The sequence below is a fragment of the Phymastichus coffea genome, unplaced genomic scaffold (genome assembly GCF_024137745.1).
Source record: "Phymastichus coffea isolate CEN01 unplaced genomic scaffold, Cenicafe_Pcof_1.1 PCOF00012, whole genome shotgun sequence".
In the NCBI taxonomy this organism is placed as follows: Eukaryota; Metazoa; Arthropoda; class Insecta; order Hymenoptera; family Eulophidae; genus Phymastichus; species Phymastichus coffea.
Window position 1 is genome coordinate 6,885,784 of NW_026706823.1, and position 21,717 is coordinate 6,907,500.

The 21,717-nt window shown below is 36.5% G+C and overlaps 1 protein-coding gene across 2 annotated transcripts in view; it reads right to left on the reverse strand.

Moving 5' to 3' along the window:
• Positions 1-21,717, reverse strand: part of LOC131672648 (carcinine transporter) — a 1,420,696-nt gene that overhangs the window by 252,548 nt on the left and 1,146,431 nt on the right. For both annotated transcript variants that reach the window (XM_058950032.1, XM_058950041.1), the window contains exon 8: positions 13,643-13,857. In XM_058950032.1, coding sequence (XP_058806015.1) covers positions 13,643-13,857 — 215 coding nt within the window. The remainder of the gene's footprint in view (positions 1-13,642; positions 13,858-21,717) is intronic.

A 21,717-nucleotide genomic window follows, 5' to 3' on the forward strand; every position in this document is an offset into this window, starting at 1 on the left:
TAGAAATCTATAAACATTGTAAAAAACGTCGAGTAAAAGATCTTATTTCCGGAAAGAGCTCTGAGCGTCGAGTGTGAAATCGTGCGAGAAATGCGAACGAGGAATATCGGTTTTAGTAAAATGATCTGGTGAGAGTAAATAAAGACGCAAGTTAGGAAATAATGTAAATTCGAGTAGCTGATAAGTGCACGAAAATAGCGCTAGGCATTGAAAGTAAAAGTGAGAATAGAAGAAACGCGTAGCATGAGAAAAGACGTACGCGTTCACGAAAAGCGCGACTCACGGTCCCCGTACATTCAGCTTGAGTTCGGACCTTCGGTCGAAATTCGAAGACGTATAAAAATGAAAAAAAAATCGAAATCCACCGCTGCTCTCGGATCTGATTTTCATCAGACAGCATGACAAAAAATATGGAAATGAATCCACAGTTGCGTAGTTGATTAGATTAGCTTGCTGTTAGAGAGTAAGTTTGTGGCGCAACAATGTACAATTAGTTCAGTAATCCTAACTAATGATAGTATTAATTGCGAAACATCTAAATAGTTGCTTATAGATTATTGTTCATAGATTAACCATGTAGCGAAACCAGAATCGAGCCCTCTACAACTAATTCATTGGAGTTGATTGTGAGAGAGGAGAGGACGTACGGATGTGATCTTCGGTGTAGCGCATGAGAATAAAACAGCGACGAATGAGCTTTAAGGAGCGACGAATGATGCAATGATGAACACCAGAGCAGCTTGTCATAGACCTGCGATCGAGTCAACGGTACCACTCTCGGAGCTCAAACTCGACCCATGAACGCGTAGGAGTGTGGGATGTATTACGTCGCCCTGAAGTCAGAAATCTCAGATTCACGGAGCTTACTCTCCGAAGGCTGTAGACCCCGTGTGGCGTTCGCTAGTGGTCGTGTGGGTCATTTCATCTTACTTGATGAGTTACGGATAGGGAAATGATATGACTTGTCTCTAAGACCGATAAGCTGGTGAATGAGTGCGAGTGGGAGAATCGGAGGACGAGAGAGCAGGAGTGTGACATATGTACCAACGTGCCTGTAAAGCTCAATACATGTGTATACAGCGGAATAGCGTAGGTGGCTAGACTGAAGAGAAAAGTCGGCAGCAAGTGAGGTGAGACAGAAAAGAAAAATACTATACATTCGGACTCAGACGAGGTGAATTGTGCCTCCCTCTCCACTTTGCACGCGCTACGTTTAATTTAGATTAGTTTTTCTTATGAAATAATGGCTTTTTCCTCACAAGATGATGTTTTTCATGCCGACTATTTAGTTTTAGCTTATATGTAAGGAAATAGTTTTATCGTGTACGAGGTGTGTTCAAAAAGTAAGGTGACTTTTCAAATTTCACGGGCAACGTACTTTCGATTATCGATTTTTTTGTTTTGTTATGTTGGTACACTCTTCCCAAACATCTGTACCAAGTTTCAAGTGTATAGCATTTTTTGTTTGGTTGTGAGAGGCGTAAAGGTTATAAGTGTTTTGCGTGCTCGGCGATTTCTTGCTATCGAAAAATATGGATCAAAGGATTTGCATCAAATTTTGTGTAAAACATAAAATAAAGTGCTCCGAAACACTTGAAATATTGACGGTGGAAAACGGTGAAACTGTTCTGAGTAAAAAAAATGTTTATAAGTGGTACAAACTCTTCCAAGATGGCCGGGAAGATGCCAATGACGAGCCTCGCTCTGGACGCCCAAGCACGTCAACAACTAATGAAAACGTTCAAGCAGTGAAGAAAATTGTTCTAGAAAATCATCAAATCACTATCAGAGAAGTTGCTGAGAATGTTGGTATATCGCTTGGCTCGTGCCATGAGATTTTTTCTAACGTTTTGGGCATGAGACGTGTGTCAGCGAAGTTTGTTCCGAAATTGCTAAATGGCCTAGCCGGATAAGATGGTCGAAAATGCCCCCAACGGTTAAGCCAAGCGGAATATGGCATCTTGTAGGGCTTGATTAGAAACTCTTCTGACCAAATTTTCAGATCCCTAGGTGGCCAGGGGCACCCTGTAGGTCCAAAAAAGGATTAAACCGTTTTTTTGAGATAACTCGGCTTCTATAATAGCTAACGGAACCAGCCGAACGGCAAAAAATTTGTCTTAGAAAGATCTATATACTAGAATTTTTCCAGATTTTTTGGCACCAAATTCAAATTTTTAGAACGGTTTATAATTTTTAAAAATTGAAAAAAAAAAAAAAACAAAAAATAACTCCGAGCTTGAAAAAATTTATTTTGTTTATTTTATATTTCTCTATATATTCAAATTTTTTCGGGTTTTCTCAAGTGGTGGAACATCGACAAAAAAATTAATAATCATTTTTCGATCATTTTTCCTACGTTTCCGACGTTTCACTCAATTCCATCGATCGAAAATCATTCATTTTTCTATATTTTGTCAATTCTATAGTTACTGCGGTTATATCTGATGTCTTTATACCATCTAAATGTAGATTGAAATTGAGTTACTGAATGTAGGTCCTTATTTTGGAGTCTTTGTCTTGAAAACGCGTAGAGATTATTTTTTGCAAATAATTGTATTTCTGATATCAATGAGGCAGTTTGCCTTGTGATGTCTCCGGGTAAGATGGCGAATACCTGGGGACAAAAATGTACAGGATTCATATGGGAGTCGGATATACTATCTGGTTCAGCATTTTTTCTGTCTTGGAAGGCCGAAATTAGCGGGTTATCGACCGAGCATTTCGGCCCGCAAGACATAAAATGTCTTATGGAGCTGGAGATTCCTTCAAGTTGAGCTGCTGCATCTATTGAATGTGAAGTATTTACTAGTATCGTTATTTTTTACATATTCCAAAGTGAATGATTGATTCTAATATTCATAATTTTATATACAAATTATTTCACTCTTGATTGCTGTGTTTACGTACTGTAATTCAGTATAAATGTATCAATTTGTAATAACAATATGATCTGAAGGAAAGTGGAATGCGGACTCGGCCTGAAAAAACGGACCGGTCGAATTTATTAAACAAACTCTTGACAGCCTTAGACCTAGGTCAAACGTACATACTTCCTGCATCAAATCAAATAAAAACAGGCCTTTGCAAAAAAAAATGTTTTGTAACTGAAGGTTTCCTTTTATGTAATTAAATCCATTTTATTTAATATACAGTGAATCAGTGGAATTTATTTTCAAGAAGAAAATAATCTATAACAATAATAATAGATTCAGGATTTGAGCATAGGTGTGTAGTTTTTAATTATTTATGTGACTATTTTTCAATAAAGTTTATGAAGCATATTAAGAAATTATCATTGAAATCAATATGTATAGAAAAGATGGAATATATTTATTTATTTTACAGTAAATAAAAACTCCAAGTTTCTTCTCTATTAATAGTATTCTACCTTTAATACGTTTATATTCATTCAGTAAATTATTGAATACATTTACTGAAACCATGTATCTTTGTTTGTTTATTATAATTTCACTACTCTTTGGTATTTGTAAGACTTCAAATCGGGTTTTCTATTAGTTGAGCTATAACAAAAATAAAATATCCAATTTTTTTATTAAGCCTTACATGTTGATATTCCACTTCATATTAAAGTCAAAATTCCACCCTAGATAATAACAACTTCCTGTTAGTTTTATTCTATTATTTGCTATAAATATATTCTAATCAATGGACACATTGTTACTGCGTACCAAAAAAACAGAAGTTATCAACATTTTGATTCTTACTAAATCAAGTGTCATCTGCATATGTTATAATAAGATGATCAAGTTGAACAAGAAGATCATTAAGAGGACCAGCTAGTGTTAAAGCTAAAATTAACGAAATAAATATTCAAAGTAGAATTATTGAGAATTGTATAGTAATGAATTTTTACTTCTGACATAGACTCCGTAACCTACTGTTTCATATACTTACGTATGTCTAGTTACTGGTGGTATAGCTGGAAATGTCTTGCCAACCAATTATTACCAACAATCATTTTTCGTAGACTTTCGAGAAATCTCTCTGGGCTAGATTATTTTGCATGGAGGTTTCATACACCTTTTTTAAAAAATCAACACTGAAGAAAAATAATTTTAAAGTATGTGCACTATGTTTTACTAATTTGATTTATGAATCAGAATCTTGTCGCTATATACTTCTTGAGCTATATATTCAGTTTAAATTGATCATTTTTAATGTTTATACGATGCTCCACCATGAAAATATCAAATATATCCAATATAATGTATTCGACCAAACATCTTTGGTTTCTAGTCAGAAATCTAAAAGTCTTTCCTGACAATCAACTTTTATTGAACTTCACACATGTATTCTACATATAAAAAGAAGAATTTTGGTCACCTCCAGAATTTCTTAGACCATTTCAAATCCAAGTTATTGCTAATTAAAGGTTTTTTAAAACCAATTTTCAAAAAGTTTCATGCCTCTACTACTTTGAGCAAAAAAATTGCTTGAAGGCTCATTTTCTTCCTTCAAATCAATAGAACAAAGTCTTAGATCCCAATTTTTTTCCAGGTATTTTTTACAGCAAACTAAATCAAAGGATATCAAGCAATTACATAGAAAATACTATTTTTCAATATAATTAATCTATAAATTCTGTATATATTGGTTTTGTTTGAAAGCCACCACTTTTCTAAAACCAAGACTTTGTTCTATGGGTCTTGAGGAAGAAAATGAGCCTCCGAACAATTTTTTTTGTCAAAGTAGTATACTTACGCAAGGATTATTTTTAAAAATGCCTTTAAAAAAACCTTAAAATATTAATAAATTGGGTTTGGCATTGTCTAAAAAATCCTGCAGGTAACCAAAAGTCTTCTTTTTTCATGTGCATACACACAAAGTTTCAAGAAAGTTTAATGTTAGGAAAAAATTTTAGGATGTTGGTCAAATCTAGTAGCAACCCACCTTAATATGATTTCAGTTGTAATTTCACTTTTCAAAAATATTCAAAAATATTCATGAAGATCCACTTCATTTCCATTCGAGTTTTGTTGAATAAAACCTGTAAATAATAACAAAGCACTCACAAAGAGTCATATTCTACCTATTATTACAATACTAGAGTTCATCAATACTCATCTGAATGGGTGTCATGTTTTTGAGTATACATTGAAAACTGTACTTGTCTTATTACTGAAAACAATTAACTCACACAATAATATTAACAAACATGCGAAGTGTGCAATCTATTAAGAAGAGTAGAAGACAAGATACTGTAAACAGTAAATATAATGACATGTCCAACTAACCTTAATGCTACAGGGGGTCTAGGCAGAGTGTGGCCAAACCGCGTCTCTCGCGTTGATTGGTCGAGCCAGTTTTGGGACAATATGGCGTCCATCCCCATGCATTAGTATATCTACATATATAGTGCAGCTTCGTTTCCAGTATGTTTACGTTATGGACTGAAACTATTGACCTTGATTCTTGTTGATTTTTACATTCGCATCGATTTAGTAATTTAGTCAAGTACTTGATAAAATAAAATGATGTGTTGAAAACAATATTGCACCTCGCTGACATTGATGCAAATACTTTGATTTGCATTATTTATTATGTATTTATATATATATATCCTTATTTCTATAGACGTAGATGGTTTATTTTTGCACTGAAGTTCCATTTCAATATTCATTCTTTTTCATGTAGTGTATTAATCAGATGAATAATCAAAAAGTGAAACCCTGCATTGAAACTAAAACCTAAAGGTATTTCATTTTGGCTTGCGCGCGCCCGTATGACGTCACATTTGAGACAATATGGCGGCCATTGGCCACACTCTGCCTAGACCCCCTCTACTTAATGCAATCCAACAGACCTTTATTATTGTGTGACAGATCGAGACGTCACGTGTCGTAATGGGCATGAGGTATGATCGTATGGATCGTATGGATCAATTCATTGTATTTTAATAGTGTAGAACCTAAATCATTTCTTGATGAAATTAAGTCAATTTCGATAAATATATTTTTTAGATAAACCAACGCCCCATGATATAAAACTTAATGTTTCATCCGTTTTCTATTTCTTTCTACTATAAAACTTAATATGTTTTATATAAGTGATTTCTATTCAATTTCAGGTTCATTATGTCTTCCACTACAAATACAAAACAACGTTACAAAAATTGTATTAGATGCAACTTGAATGAAAGAAAATCAACGGGCTACAAAAGGTTTATTCAATCACAATCTGTGGTGGATGATTTGAAAAAATGTCTTAACGTTGATGCTGAAATTGACAATTTTATCTGTAGCAAGTGTTACGCTGTTTTTTCACGTAAGAGGAGTAGGTTGACAAAAGAAGAGGCGACAACAACAAATCAGTCTGAAGATAGAGTATCCCAATCGTTCAGCCAACTATCTGTTTCTTCAACAAATTCGTCTCAACAAACTGATCCTGGAGATCCTCCTATATTGTTTACTGAACGAAAGATAGTCGAGGAAGACGAAATAGAATTACCTATACCAAGATGTATTGCCACACATAAATATTGCTGTATATGCAGAAAAGATGGCAGTACCAATGGAAGCCCGGTTGCAAGTTTTCACTGTGAGGAATATTTTCATTCCCGCTGGTAATCGATGTTGCAAAGATCATCTTATTAAAAAACGTTTATACGAAGAAGTTATGAATAACATCATAGCAACATCTAATGTTAGCAGTATGAAAGCTTCTGATGTTTCTAATTTTTTACAAAAGTTCAGAATAGATGTTGATAAAGAGCTTACTGACAAAGTTGGAGATTTTTCTTTACCTGAAAATCGTCTCATCATTTTCACGGGCTTGACATGGGAAAATCTTTTCGAACTGCGTGCAATGATGACATCACTACGTAATTCAGATTCTCGAAATGTCACTCAAGCCATCGTCGTATTTTTATTCAAACTGCGAACACGCATCTCTAATAACGTTATTTCTTCTGTGCTCGGTTTGGAGCGTCCTCAAGAAGTGTCTGATTTTTCAGCTTCAGTATTAGAATCATTTGAAAAAGATGTGCTACCATCTCGTTTTGGTATAAAAGCAGCGAACCGACAGTACTTGATAGAAAATCACACTGCTCCAGTCGCAAAATTATTACACGATTTGAACGATAGTCAACTGGGTTTAGTATGTGACGGTACATATCTTAGGCATGAAAAAAGTACAAGTAACGAATATCAACGTAAATCGTATTCAGGTCAAAAAAAAGCTCCGTTGTGCAAACCCTTTACAATTTGCACAACTAATGGTTATATAGTAGACATGTTGGGCCCGTATTATGCGAATGTTAACGATGCAAAAATACTTGAAGATATTTTTAATGATCCTGAAGGTTTAGTCTCTCTTTTAAGGCCTGGTGATAAATTTTTTTGGACAGAGGTTTTAGAGATGTTATTTGAAAGTTAACTGAAATGGGGTATGAAGGACTCATGCCAGCATTAAAAGGTCAACGAAAACAGCTAACAGCCACTGAGGCAAATAATTCACGCATGGTTACAATTGTACGTTGGGTCGTTGAAGCAGTCCACGGTGTTATCAGCCAAAAATACAAACTTTTACATAATCAATTTGACAATAAAATGATTCCGCACGCAGGAACATACTGTCGCATAGCTTGCTTTCTTATCAATCTATTTGGGAAAAGATTCGTCTCTAGCATTTCTAGTAGTGAAGAAGTGGTTAACCTTATGAAAAGGAAAAAAGACACGGGCAACAGCTTGGCGGAAGAAGCGGAAAGTGGAAGATGGAGTAGGCGAAAAACGAAATTCATGAAACTAACTTCAAACGATATTTTAGATTTTCCAGAAATGACAGAAGAAGATTTGAAAATTTTTTTCACAGGAACGTATCAGTTGAGCCAAGCAATTTCGTATTTAGCTGAATTAATTCATGAAGAGGGTCGAGTAAATATTGATTATCTGAAGGAATCATCAAGTGTACTCAAAATTCAAGTTCGTTCTCGCCACATATCTGCCAAAACATATAATTGCTACATAGAATATACTCCTAATTCGATTGGATATGGTGGAGTCAAAAGATACTATTGTGAATGTGCAAATGGAATGAGAACCGTTGGTTGCTGTTCACATATAGCTTCAGTAATTTACTTTTTATCGCATGCTCGATACTTGTCTAAAATTATAAGGCCGGCTGAAAAATTGACAAAAATCTACCAAGAAAAAGAAATAGTTCCTGTCATAAATGATGACAGCGATGAAGATTAAATAAATAGTAGAATAAACGCCTCTTCAAAACGATCTACTTTGGTAATTTATTTTTATCCTCTTATTTGCTGTTGGTACTGTTAAGCTTTTGTGATTTTATTATGAAAAAAAAAGATAACATTCGTATCAATCATATGGAATTCCAACATTGTGGAACTTGCTCATAAAAAATATAGAAATATATTCAATCGTAATATTTTATTGATGCATCTTATATCAATTTAGTTTGGAGAATATTAATCGGAAGTTACAAATCCTTTGCGATATGTAGAATAGAGTAATTTTCCGATAACCGTTACCATATTTCTTCTCTGTGTACAATAACTGATAAATATCATTCACTATATTACACGGAACGTTGTAGAAAAATTCTCAAAAAATTATCCGCTGATTTATTCATCTCACTGAATATATAATCGAATAAGAGGTTCAGCCAATGATCAATCTACATTTAGAAGGTATAAAGACATCATATATAACCGCAGTAACTATAGAATTGACAAAATATAGAAAAATGAATGATTTTCGATCGATGGAATTGAGTGAAACGTCGGAAACGTAGGAAAAATGATCGAAAAATGATTATTAATTTTTTTATCGATGTTCCACCACTTGAAACAATCTGAAAAACTTTGAGTATATAGAGGAATATAAAATAAACAAAATTAATTTTTTCAAGCAGGGAGTTATTTTTTGTTTTTTTTTTCAATTTTTAAAAATTAGAAACCGTTCTAAAAATTTGAATTTGGCGCCAAAAAATCTGGAAAAATTCTAGTATATAGATCTGTCTAAGACAAATTTTTTGCCGTTGGGCTGGTTCCGTTAGCTATTATAGAAGCCGAGTTATCTCAAAAAAACGGTTTGATCCTTTTTTGGACCTACAGGGTGCCCCTGGCCACTTAGGGGTCTGAAAATTTGGTCAGAAGAGTTTCTAATCAAGCCCTACAAGATACCATATTCCGCTTGGCTTAACCGTTGGGGGTAGTTTCGACCATCTTATCCGGCTAGGCCCTTTTGACCAAAAGAACCGTCGCATGAGCATCGCTCAAGAACTGTTGAATGACGTGAACGACGACCCAGATTAACTCAAAAGGGTCATAACTGGTGACGAATCATGGGTATAAGTAGTAGATAAGCAATGTATGTTCTGGGACACAAAGGAGCCGACAAAGGATGCCGCCAATGTATAAGGATATGTGTATGTTCTGGGACACAAAGGAGCCGCCCGATGAAGGTGTCACGGTAGTGTTGCTGTGTGTCAAGCTGTGTTTCCATGGCCTCCCATAGTCCTACCGGTGCGAGAAATGCCGTACCATCAATTCTCACCACTTCCATAGGTACTTTTACCTGGGCGTCCTTCAGCCATAATTCATCCTCATCGGGATCCAAAACTACGCGGAACTCTCTTATAAAGTTCGCGCCTACATAGCAGTCATCCGTGAGCAGTGGCGTAATGGCGTTTCTTATCTTTCTAGTGATTCCCCCTACCTTAAAGGGGAACATTACGTGACCAATGATGGGGTATGGACGCCCGTCGGTGAGCCTTGCGTTGCCTGCCCTGGTCACATTCAGTCCGAGTCCAATCTCCTATGTCAATCTCAGCCCTAACTGACCCATTACCGTCGATGAGGCGCCGGTATCATAGAGTGCTCTAATCTTAAAGTCACCTATGTCTACCCGCAACCACCATCTGGTCTCATCCTCTTGGTCGTATCCACGAGTCGCATTCTCTCTTCCATCTCTCGTGCTTTTCAGCGGCTTTTTCCCTTCAGCCGCTGATACAATGACGGGCTTGTTCCTATTCGTGGACTCCTTAGGCAGGGGAAATTTTTGTGTGGAGGAATCCGAACCTTTCAGGTCTTCGGGTTGCTCGATCCACATAATAATCGAGTCTTCTCCTTCCTCCACAACTTGAATGTAGCCACTTGGTCCTTCCAGGATGACCACCCCCCTACTCTGCCGAGGGCTGGCATCGGACTCGATCGCCTTCTGCTCCGTTGTACTGCTAAGTCCCGGGGTCTCTCAATGCCCTCTTATAACCTGTTTGGATTCCTGGGTCGCCGACAACATGCTCTTTCCAGTTGACGACCTGCGACGAGTGGTCGAGTTCACTAGAGGCGAGAAGATGACTTCTTCTCTTCGCTCTCCTTGCCGTTTCCCTTAATGCAATCTGGGCAGAACTAACGGCTGAATCCCAGTTTGCTACAAGCGAAACGCCTCCATCTGCCTCTGTCCTTCTCGCCGCTCGCCAGGAGATCTGGAAGGAGGTGAATTTCTCGTTCTCCCACGCCATCGGCTTTTGTTCTATTCTGGAGGGCTGTCCTGCCTTTCCTTGGCCATTTTGCGCAGGAGCCTCTCTATGCCCTCTAGTCGTTCCTCTACCTTCTTATCAGAAATGGAGGTTTGCGCAGCCGAGACCGTTACCTGCTCGGTGGGCCTCCTGGCAGAGTTTTCCTCCTCCTGGCAAAATATATTGTACTGAAATGCCTAGATGGTATTATTTTTATCATTTGCTGTGCAATATTGTACTATGTATAAGTTTATATATATACATATATATATTGTAAGGGTCCAGTATGATTTGTCCCTTTTCTCTCTCTACAAATTAGCAACCCGTCGTGCACGAGAAAATCAAAGAAAAGCGGTAATTGAGCGAAGGCGCTCTCTCACATATATGTAAATGTGTTAGGGCAACTCAGCGATAACAAGACCATATAAGGAGCGTGACGTCACGACCGTGGGAAATTTATTGTTTACAATGCAAAATCGACAATTGCAAAGTTTTTCAAATGAACAAAAGCATTTTTTTAGTTAATTTTGATGCGCTGTTCTTGAATTTCATGTTGTTATAGTTCTCAAATCCGTATTTATTAGTTTAATTTAATTTACAAGTTAATAGTGTTAGTTATATTGCAATAAATAATTATATTATTAATTCGAATATGCGATTACGTTCGTAACGTATTGAAACCGAGAAGCATTTGACACTTTGGTAACCAATTTTTCACTGAGTTATCAATAAATAAAAAATTTATAATTTATTAAAACAATTAAAATTGCGTTGTTAGATAGCGAGTCGATTGTATATATCTGTAAAATTAATGATAATGATTGTCACTAATTTGCTAATTTTTAAATGGCTAAAAAAGAAATTTGCGAATTCGTTTTTTAAGTATTATTCAAAAGTGGATAGCTATATTAATCGTTTTTAATTTAAATAATGTTCCACTAATCACTAGCGATATTTTTATGTAAAAATTTTCCGTAAATTTAATGTAAAATTGGCGTTATTTGATTATCAAACTGTATTACTCAACTCTAAAAGGCGATTTTTCCTCGAGTAACGATTTATGTTAAAAAATTCGTTATTTCATATCTAACTTTGTAAATCATAAAATTGCTATTTCGATCTAGCCATTTTGCGACAAAATATGTGCAAAGTTTATATCAATTTCAAAAATAGCATTGTAGGGGCTACCAAGCGTAGAAAGAAACCGATTTCGCAATTTAGGATTAGGTGGGTAGCAAGGCGTGCACACGCCGGCTACCTGCCCTAATGACGGTCGGGTAATAAATCGCGTAAAAAGAAATCGTCCAGGCGATCCTTTGCCGGGCGACTTTCTCTTTTAGCTAAATGGCTTAAGTCGGTTTGTCGTCAAGGCGGTCATCTGCCGGGCGACTCGCGTTGCGTTTTCTACAGATTTGTAGACACGATTAGTTAGTTAATTTGTACTCTTTTGTAATAGGTGTTAAGAACGTCATTATGTTTATTAGGTCAAGAGTATGTCTAATGCGGCTTATCATTATGCGGTTTGTTAATGTGCGGTAATTGCGAAATTTAAGTGTAATTTAACTTTTGTTTGATTTAATTAGATTTGTTAAAATGCGAATTTGTTTGTGAGTATAATTTATAAATCATTTTTATTTCTTTGCCTCTTCCCCCTTCCCGCCTCAATTGCTATGAGCGAGTGCGTCTCACTTGCCCACCTTTAAACAATGGTTAACGAACGAGCTTTCGTTACACATTTTTCAAATTTGTTGCCTTTCTAATTCAGTGCCATATTATAGTAGTTAAAGTAGATATACCGGGTGTTCCAGACCATCCGTACAGCCATTTTAAAATCGAAAATTCGTGTTTTTGTGAAAAATGTTTCAGATGAAAGTTGTTTACGACAAAGGGGGCCATCTATCTGTATAATTAGTTTTGACCTTGAACATCGTTTTCAAGGTCATTTGAAGGTTCAATTGTCTTTTTTAATGGGAACCCCTATTTTTGACACCGGATTCGGAAAGAGCGGGAAATTTTACGTCCAAAACGGTATTTTTTAATTTTTTTTCATGGCCTTGAGAAGGTCGATTTAAGGTCAAATGCTTGAAAATCTGCCTAAAAGCGTTTTTTTAATTTTTAAGATATCGAAAAATGACCTCTACAAAATTTGTTCAGAACAGAGTGGGCCACCCAATGCACCAAAAACCTTTGACCTTGAACATCGTTTTCAAGGTCATTTGAAGGTCGAATTGTTTTTTTTAAATGGGAATCCCTCTTTTTAACCCCGGATTCGCACATAGCGCGAAACTCAACATAATACCTTATCCAAACGTCGGATTTCACGCTATGTGCGAATCCGGGGTCAAAAAGAGGGGTTTCCATTACAAAAAACACTTCGACCTTGAAATGACCTTCAAAATGAGGTTAAAGGTCAAAGGTTTTTGGTGTATTGGCCCCCTTTGTCGTAAACAACTTTCATCTGAAACATTTTTTACAAAAACACGAATTTTCGATTTTAAAATGGCTGTACGGATGGTCTGGAACACCCGGGACAGCGGTTGGCCTTTTATTGCCAAAATTGTAACGTTAAGCTTTTCTAAATTTCACTCAAAGTTCACACTAGTAGCACAAAATACAATCAGTCTCTCTAACTCTAAAATGCCTTACAGAATGTTCTGAACTCTTGGATTCTATGAAGGCCAATTTGTCTGTAATACAGAAAAATTCACATAAAGATGTTAGATGTGGAGTTCTGACCGTTATTCAATTGAACGATATTTCATACGTCCGTCCATTACTTAAATGAGATGAAGATAGCAAGAGAGAAAAAGAGACAGAATAAGAGAATTAACACGCCTACAGAGTGGTACATGGTATGCATAGGTTGGTAGAGTGTGGAACCTGAGCGAGTGAAATGCTGCTCAGGTATAACAAAAACTTTGATAAGTACAAAATAAGCATGATATCTCTCATAAGTTTGGCCGGGATTAAATTTTTAGAGACAAATTACTCTTACAGCTGAAATGACCGGATTTGTTCCAGTTAAACTGTGCATTCAAATCCACTCGACTGTTAACTTTTAAAAATCCATTTTATTATCATGAATATCGAAAAAATGAAAGGTGCTAGGTTTGATAATTACAATAAAGATATATGATACCTTCTGGTAATAAGACTGTTGCAATACAAGATACTCCTGCAATTACCATACAGAAACATAAAGGCCAACGTCGGCCCCAGCGATCCATTATAACCCAGCAGAGAAGGTAGCTAGGAATTTCGGCTAGTGATGAATATAAAAAGCTGAGATGTTCTTCACTGCCTAAAGCTGGTCCATAATACGATAACCCAACATAAACCATATTATTGGCAAACCTAATGTGATAGAATAAATATAATAATCATTTATTTGAAAAACTTTATAGTACGTATATATTAGAGCTCTATTTAATGCTTAGTAAAAAGTGTTTTTATCATTCCTAGTTAAAATTTTATCTGATTATAAAAACGCATATGATGTGGCAATTAATAATAATACATTTTTGAAACTTGATAAAATTATATACTTTTAAATCAAACACATTTCATATAATAATACATAAAAATAGGCGAGTAAGCATTGAAATCTATAACATAAGTCATTTTTGTAGTATTCGAAAACTCCCAAATACGAACTTAACGATAATAAATTATTTTTGGTGAGTTCAGGGCCGATAAAATCTTATCATTGAATATTCCAGTAGGCAACCGAATAATATACATACATTATGAGGAAATACATGTGAGTAATAAAAGTAATGAATAAACACGCTCACTTATTACATGAAAAATGTGAATGAAAATATTTTCTAACGTATCAAGACAAAAGTATGTAGTTATTTCTTTAGTTATTATATCTTTTTTAATCAAACAGTTTTCTGAGAAAACATATAATGCAATCATTCATTCTAATAATAATTATCGTAAAATAGAGAAACTGGTATAATAAATTTTATACATAAATGTATATTTATTGTGTTTAATAATAATAGGAAAATTACAGTACAGCTTAGCACGTTCTAAATACAATTGTTTTATAGCGAAGTGAGTTGATTCTATCTTAGAATAGATTGAAATTGAAAAATAAGAATCATTTTTTTGGAGTAGAGGATGATTATTTTAAAATGAATTTCATTTATAACAACTTAGCTTAAAATAAACATCACAAACTCCTCCTGTATCACACAAAGTGAAACCTCATACTCATATAGTACTGGCAAAAATTAAGGGAACATAAAAAATTCCTAAATTTTTTGATGATATTGAAAGGGCTGTATTTTTTTATTTTCATTTTTTCTCATTTCCCTACGAGGCCATTGTTGAGAATGAAAGATACTTTTTATATGCTTGACTTTGTTTCGTAGTTCGGCAGCGGAAAGAAACGGAGGCAATGATAAGTGACGTCTTAGGTGGTGAGGGCGTGAAAGGGAGAGGGACAGAGAGACACAGCGGTCTTTCACTTGAGCCCACGGTGCGTATGGAGGACACGATGCTTCTCCAGGTTTTCAATTTTGTTCGTCGTTACCAAGAGTTTCAGCGATCTTTCTAGCCAGAAATTTTTAATATCGCGACAGCAGGTAATTGTGGCTTAATTGGTGACGGCAGTTTTTCGCTGCTAGGAAGAAGTAAAATTAGTCTACAGAAATGTTGATAATATAGGTAAGGATAAATAGATTAAATAATTCATCCGTGATATTTCTTGTGCAAAACTTACGAATATAAGAATAGCGTGATATATTTATCACTGAGATATCGAACTTCGAATGAAAAATGGTCCTATTTCCCTCAATCGCTAATATTTCAGCAACTAATAATCATATAGCAATTAAAGAGGCAGTTTTAAAAACTAAAATAAATTTCCTGTAAAACCTATTTATTGATTATTAAAAAAAATTAATTTTAAAAAAAAGTTTTTTCTTGGAATTTAGATGATGAAGTATTATTAAGTGACACAGTACAGAAAAAAATACTCTCGCTGTCACCTGTGCAATTATTTGAACCTTTTTTCTCTATAGAAATAAAAAATTATATTATTATAAGTAGTGAAGAAAACGAACTGTATTCATCGGTGAACAAATTCGATACATTTTTATGATATTATTGCTATCACCATAAATGATCAAAGAGGGTATTCAAAAATTGACTTGTTAAGTCCTCGACTGTTTCTTCAGCAATGTCTCGAGATGGATTTAACGATATCAAATAAAAATAAAATATTCATAAGCTAGTGATAAATATGATGCTGATAAGGCTTGAAAAGTCTGAGAAATTTTGAATTTATCCAATATAATCTTCAACAATTTAATTTATTTTCAACTTCTTTTTCCATGAAAGAAATTATGGTTCCATTCTTCGGATGCTCGTGCCTAACACAATATTTACTTTGCAAATCGGATAGATATGAAATAAAGCTCTAGGGTTTATGTGGGACAAATAGATACATAGTCAATACTCGCGTATGAACACTTTTTGTGGTAAGAACGAAGCAAGCATTGGAATAAATTTATCGAAGTGCCTACTTGGCTTCAGAGTAGTTTTATAAATGATCAATCCAATTCTACTTGCCTTTCGAAAAGGAAACTATCTTTCTATCATATTTTATTTATTTTTACAATTATTTTACTAGTTTAGATTTCGTTGTTCACTTGGTTTCGATGCTATATACAGTTGTTGGTGTTATTCTTATGAAAATAACAAAAAGACAATGGTGAACTTGTGATAATGCGTCTCACAGAAATTAATTATTAAGCTCGCGCAAAATCCTCTCCCGACAAGAGGATCCGACCGATCATCTGATGCCGTCTAGCCTACTCGCGCACATCTGAGACCTCGCGAAAAAATACTTCAGGGTCTACCAAACTGACGCGCACGACCCTTACGCCCGCGTATAACCACTCGCGCACTCACAACCCGGATCCATACTCCCCCAGGAAGCCAGGCGACGGAAAAGATTGCAGCTGAGATCAGCTGAAGATAGGCAACTGCTACTAAGCTTGCGTTAGACCTGGCTAGACCAAGAGAAGGGCAACCGAGCACGTGAGAACGAGTGAGACAACTGATAGGAGAGTGATCGGACGCGAGCGAAGGGAAATGGGTAGGGTTAACGTACGCGTGTTGAAAGAGACAACTGATAACGACGCGAAACTGACCGACGCACGCGACTTGACCAGCCAATCGGTAATAGGATAAGGGTAGATCGCCAAATGAACTAAAACGACACTACTTAACCAACCAATCGGTAATAGAATAGGGGTGGGTTAACAAATAGGACAAAACCGACGCTATCTGACTAACAAATAGGAAAATTAGGAGCCAAAAACCGACCAGTCATAAAATTGCGCAGGCTGAAATAATAAAATAGACGGTGCTGACAACCGACCTAGCAACAAAATTGACCAGTATGATAAAATCCCGCGATCGCAAGGGGAAGTAAACGAGGAGAAGCGACGCGATGACACGAAATGATGGCAGTAGCCGCCAGACTCTGGAGATACGTGGAAGCCCAGAGAATATACGTGAGTGAGTGAGCAGGAGAACAAAGGACAAAGCACAGCAACAGCAGAGCAGATATACAGCAGCAGCAGAGCAGATATACAGCAGTAGCAGAATAGCACACAGCAGCAGCAGAATAGCATACAGCAGCAGTAGAGCAGTATTCAGCAGCAGCAACAGACTCCAAAACAGGCAGCAGCGATAAAGAGAAAAACCGAGTACTTCCCTCTCTCAACTTTTTACATACGCAATCGTTTAGACCTCGCGCATTAACGGGAGTGCCGTCCGACCTTCGCGCGACCGACGAATTCCTCGCGCGCGTGTTAGATTGCCGCAAATTTTCTTTGTGCGATCAATAGAGTTTTTGCGTTTTGAAAAGTGCCGTCTGACCATCGCGCGACCGACGAATTCCTCGCGCGCGCGTTAGATTGCCGTCGAATTTCTTTGTGCGATCGTTTAAGCCCTCGCGTCAACAGAAGTGTCGTTTGACCTTCGCTGATCGCCAAGTTCCCCGTACATGCATTAGATTGCCGCCGATATTTTTGTGCTACTGTTAAATACTTGAGCATCGATGGAATACCGTATGACCGTCACGTAATCCTCGAAATTGCCCGCGCATTAGTCCGTCCCACCTGGCCTCCGCTCGATCGCCACGAGAACAGATCGCAATCGCGTCGCGGTGCGCCATCCGCGTTTTTAGGGAAATTTATACGAGGCAGACCGCCACAAATAGTCATTTGAAATTGAGCGTAGAAAGAAACCAAATCACATAAGGACGCGATGACCGGATACCAATAGAATTTTCCCCCCCTCTTTCCCTCTGTTTTCACTTCGACCTGAGATAAGACCGACCTTGGGCTGACTCGGATAGCTTGAACTTTATTTATCAATAAATGAATTGTAGCTTAAATTCTTTTTGTCATTGACTTAACCTCATTGACTTTTCCATATCACCCGTAGCTATCGCGATCGGGTGCGTGAAACCAGCTAACGCGTCGACGCCACGACGCCATTTAGTTGGCGTGAACAATTGATCCGAATCTTTTCTCTACCCCTGGATCGTTAACGTGGCGTCCTGAGACGTCGCTCCGATTACCCGCTGCTGAGACAAGAGCCCTTGACCCGACATATTGACTAGCCGTTCAACCGTTTACAGATACAAATCAGCTTCCACAGATACAAAAAAAGTGACTTAGCTTATATATATATATATATATATATATATATTTATCTACAACCTATGTTACATTTGGTTTACAATTCTTTTTTACTATTTGTGTCTCGTGTCTGGTTTTTGTAGTTGTTAATGTATGTGTTTAGTGTGTGTATGTGCGTGTGTATGTGCGCGTGTGTGTGTGTGTTTTGTATGTATGTGTACGTATGTAGGTGTGTCTGCAACTCTTGAGTCTCTGTCTTCTGCGCCTGTCTGTTCAGCTTTTTTTTTCATTTTTCTGTTACTTAATCTTCTCTTCCTCTCTCTCTCCGAGATCTGCCTTTTCCGCTCTTCTATTTTTCTCTTTCTTACTTATTTTCTTTTTTCGACCTCTTCCTTTGCTACTTTCTTTTGCCTTTTTACCTTTGCCTTTAACTTGCTTTAGCTCTCCTTCTAGCTAATTATTTCTCTTGTCTTTCTTCTTATTAGGGCTTTGATACCTTTTTTTCATTTCCTATTGCTCCCTCTGCCTTTCATTTTATCAATCTCACTTATTTTCCTTAGTGTCTTATAATTTTATCTTCTTGTTTTCCTTTTTCCTTCTCTTCTTCGTTTCTTCTTTTTTTTCATTCTCGCTCTGTCGTCGAATAGCTGCTTCCTCTCGCTTGTGTAGTTGCTATTATTTGTGTTTTGTGTGTGTGTGTGTGTGTATGTGTATGAGTGTGTATGTGTATGTTTGCATGTGTTGCGTGTTTTGTGTGTATGTGTGCGTATGTAGATGTATTTGCGAGTCTTGCGTCTTTCTCTTCTGTTTCCTTCTGTCCTTAGGGTCTTGAAATTTCGTCTTCTTGTTTTTCTTTTTCTTCCTCTTCTTCATTTCTTCTTCATTTTCATTTTAGCTCCATTATCCACGCTATCTTTTCTTTGCTTCCTATTATTATTTTTTCCCATTCTTTCACTTCCTTTTTGTTTTTTTCACATTTATCTACTAAGTGCTTCCAATTTTTTTTTTCTTTCATACACATTCTGCATTTCTTATTTTCTTCTTTTTCCTAAGCAGGTATTAACCTGCTTCCTCTCGTTTCGTTACCTAACCTAAACCTTTCCCTTATTTGTAGGCCTTTTATTCTTCCCTCTTCTTGAATTTCCTTTAATCTATACTTCTTCATTTCCTCTTTCAGTTCTTTCCACTCGTTTATGTATCTTGATTTTTCTAGCTATTCTTCTAGTTCTTTTTCTTCTTTTTTCTTTAGCTCTTCTCTTATTTCTTCCCAAAACTCTTTTCTCATATCGTCTCCCTCTTCCCTCTCTCTGTATATTTTACTTTTTTCTAGCCTTTCCTTTCTCTCCTTCTTACCCTTTTTATTTTTTTCATTTCTTTACCTTTTCATTAATTCTCTCCATGCTTCTTTTTTTATTGAGCCATCTCTTTCTTCTCTTATTTTGTTTTCATACCTCATTGCTCTTTCTAATGCTGTTTCTTTCATTTCTTGTCTTCCTGTTTCCCATAGTATTAGGTAACTTGTCGTGTTTATATCTAATCCCAATACCCACTTTATGTATTTTAGTTGTAATATCTCTATTTCTTCATATCGCTTCCATCCCCAGATTTCTGCTCCATACATAATCACACTTTTTACCAGTGCGTCGAACAGGTTTATCTTAACTCCCAATTTTCTCTAAATAGCTTTTCTCCTAGCCCCCATAGTATTCCGAGTCACATATTTATTTTCCCTTCTATCTTCTTTATCTGCTTTTTATTGCCGTTATTTCTGCTTATAACATATCCCAAGCAGTTGAACTCATTAACCATCTCTAACTTCTCACCTTCCTATTCGAATTGTTCTTCCTTCCCCCTTCCTCCTCCTCTCCTGTATTTCATCATCTTTAATTTCCCTACATTTATTTCTAATCCCCTTTCTTCCAGGTATCTTTTTAATTTTTTCTGCATCGCTTTCATTTCACTTTCACTCTTTGCCATCATCATTATATCATCTGCACATCCTAATGTCCATATTTTCTTCCTTCCTATCACTACCCCTCCTTCTTGCACCTGTTTGATCTTGATTTGCAGGTCAGCGAACGCAGGATTAAATAGCGTGGTGCTCAAACGGCACCCTTGCCTGACGCCTTCGTAAATCTCAAACTCCCCAATTATTTCTCCTCCTACTCTTACCTTACTCCCTGTTTCTTATATATTTCTTCTATTCTTTTCCCGATTTTCCCATTTATCCCCTCCTTTTTTATGATTTCCCATATTTTCTTCCTCTTTATCTTGTCAAAAGCGGCCTTCATGTCGGCAAAGAATACATACAGTTTTCCTCCTGTTTCCCTTATTTCCTTCCCTATTATTTTTTTTAATATATATATTGCGATCATTGTTCCTCTTTTCTTCCTGAATTCCATCTGCCCATCGCTTAGCGTTTCTTTTGCTACTAGTTCTCTTTTCCTCAGTATTTCCGCGTATACGTATTTTATATGCCATGTTCATTAGCATTATTTCTCTGTAGTTTTTACTTTTTATTTCGTCCCTTTCTTATATATTGGTACTTCTATTAACTTCCTCCATTCTTCCAGATATTCTTCTCCGTTCCATATTCCGTTTAAGCATTTTGTCATATCTTTTAACAAGCCTTCCGTGCCATCCATCCACGCTTCGTTTGCTATACCATCTTCTCCTGTCGCCTTTTTCTTTTTCATTTTTCTTATGACGTCTTTTACTTCTCTTACTTTGATTTCTTCACCTTTCTCTCGTCCGCTGTCTTCGGTTTCTTCCCCTTTGCTTTCTTCCTTTTCTTTTTCTCCCAATTGTTCTTTGAAGTGCTTTAACCATTCTTTTTTTCCTATGTTTTCATCTAATCCAATTCTTTTTTTCTATTGCAATTCACTTTATCCCAGAATTTTCTTCTGGTCTTATCTTTTCTTATTTCTTCTGCCACTCTTTTTCCCTCAGATTCTATCGCTTTTCTTATTTCGTCTCTGTATTCTCTCTTTGATTCAAGGTATTTACCTCTGTCTCCTTCCCCTTTTTTACCTTATTTAACACTGCCATCACCCTAGCCCTTTTTATCCCACATACTTCTCACCACCAGCTTTTTTTTGATCATTTTTCTCACTTATCTTCTTTTATACGACTGCGTTTCTCACTCTATTTTTTAAATCTTTCCATTTTTCTGTTCTCTTGTCATAAGTTCTCTCCCGTTGCTGGAGAATACGACGAATTCTTTATATATCGGGGCCCGGAAGGCCAAGCTGCTTCGCGGGGGACACGAAAGGCAACTTTTCGACGCGCGCAAAATGAAATAGGCAGGAATGGTCAGCACAATAATCACTTAGAACTCGTTTAATACAGATATTTATATATACACTTCAACAGATACAATCAGTAATTCTACGTAACAACAACCGCTCTCTCGTACTACCGCAGCCGCGAGTTTCTGTGGAAAATCGCATGGAACCCAGCTGGCGCGACAGTTACGAGCTATTTTCCGCGTTTCTCCATAGGCCCTCGAGCGAAATAACCGCTGAGCCTTCCTATCCTCAAGGGTTGC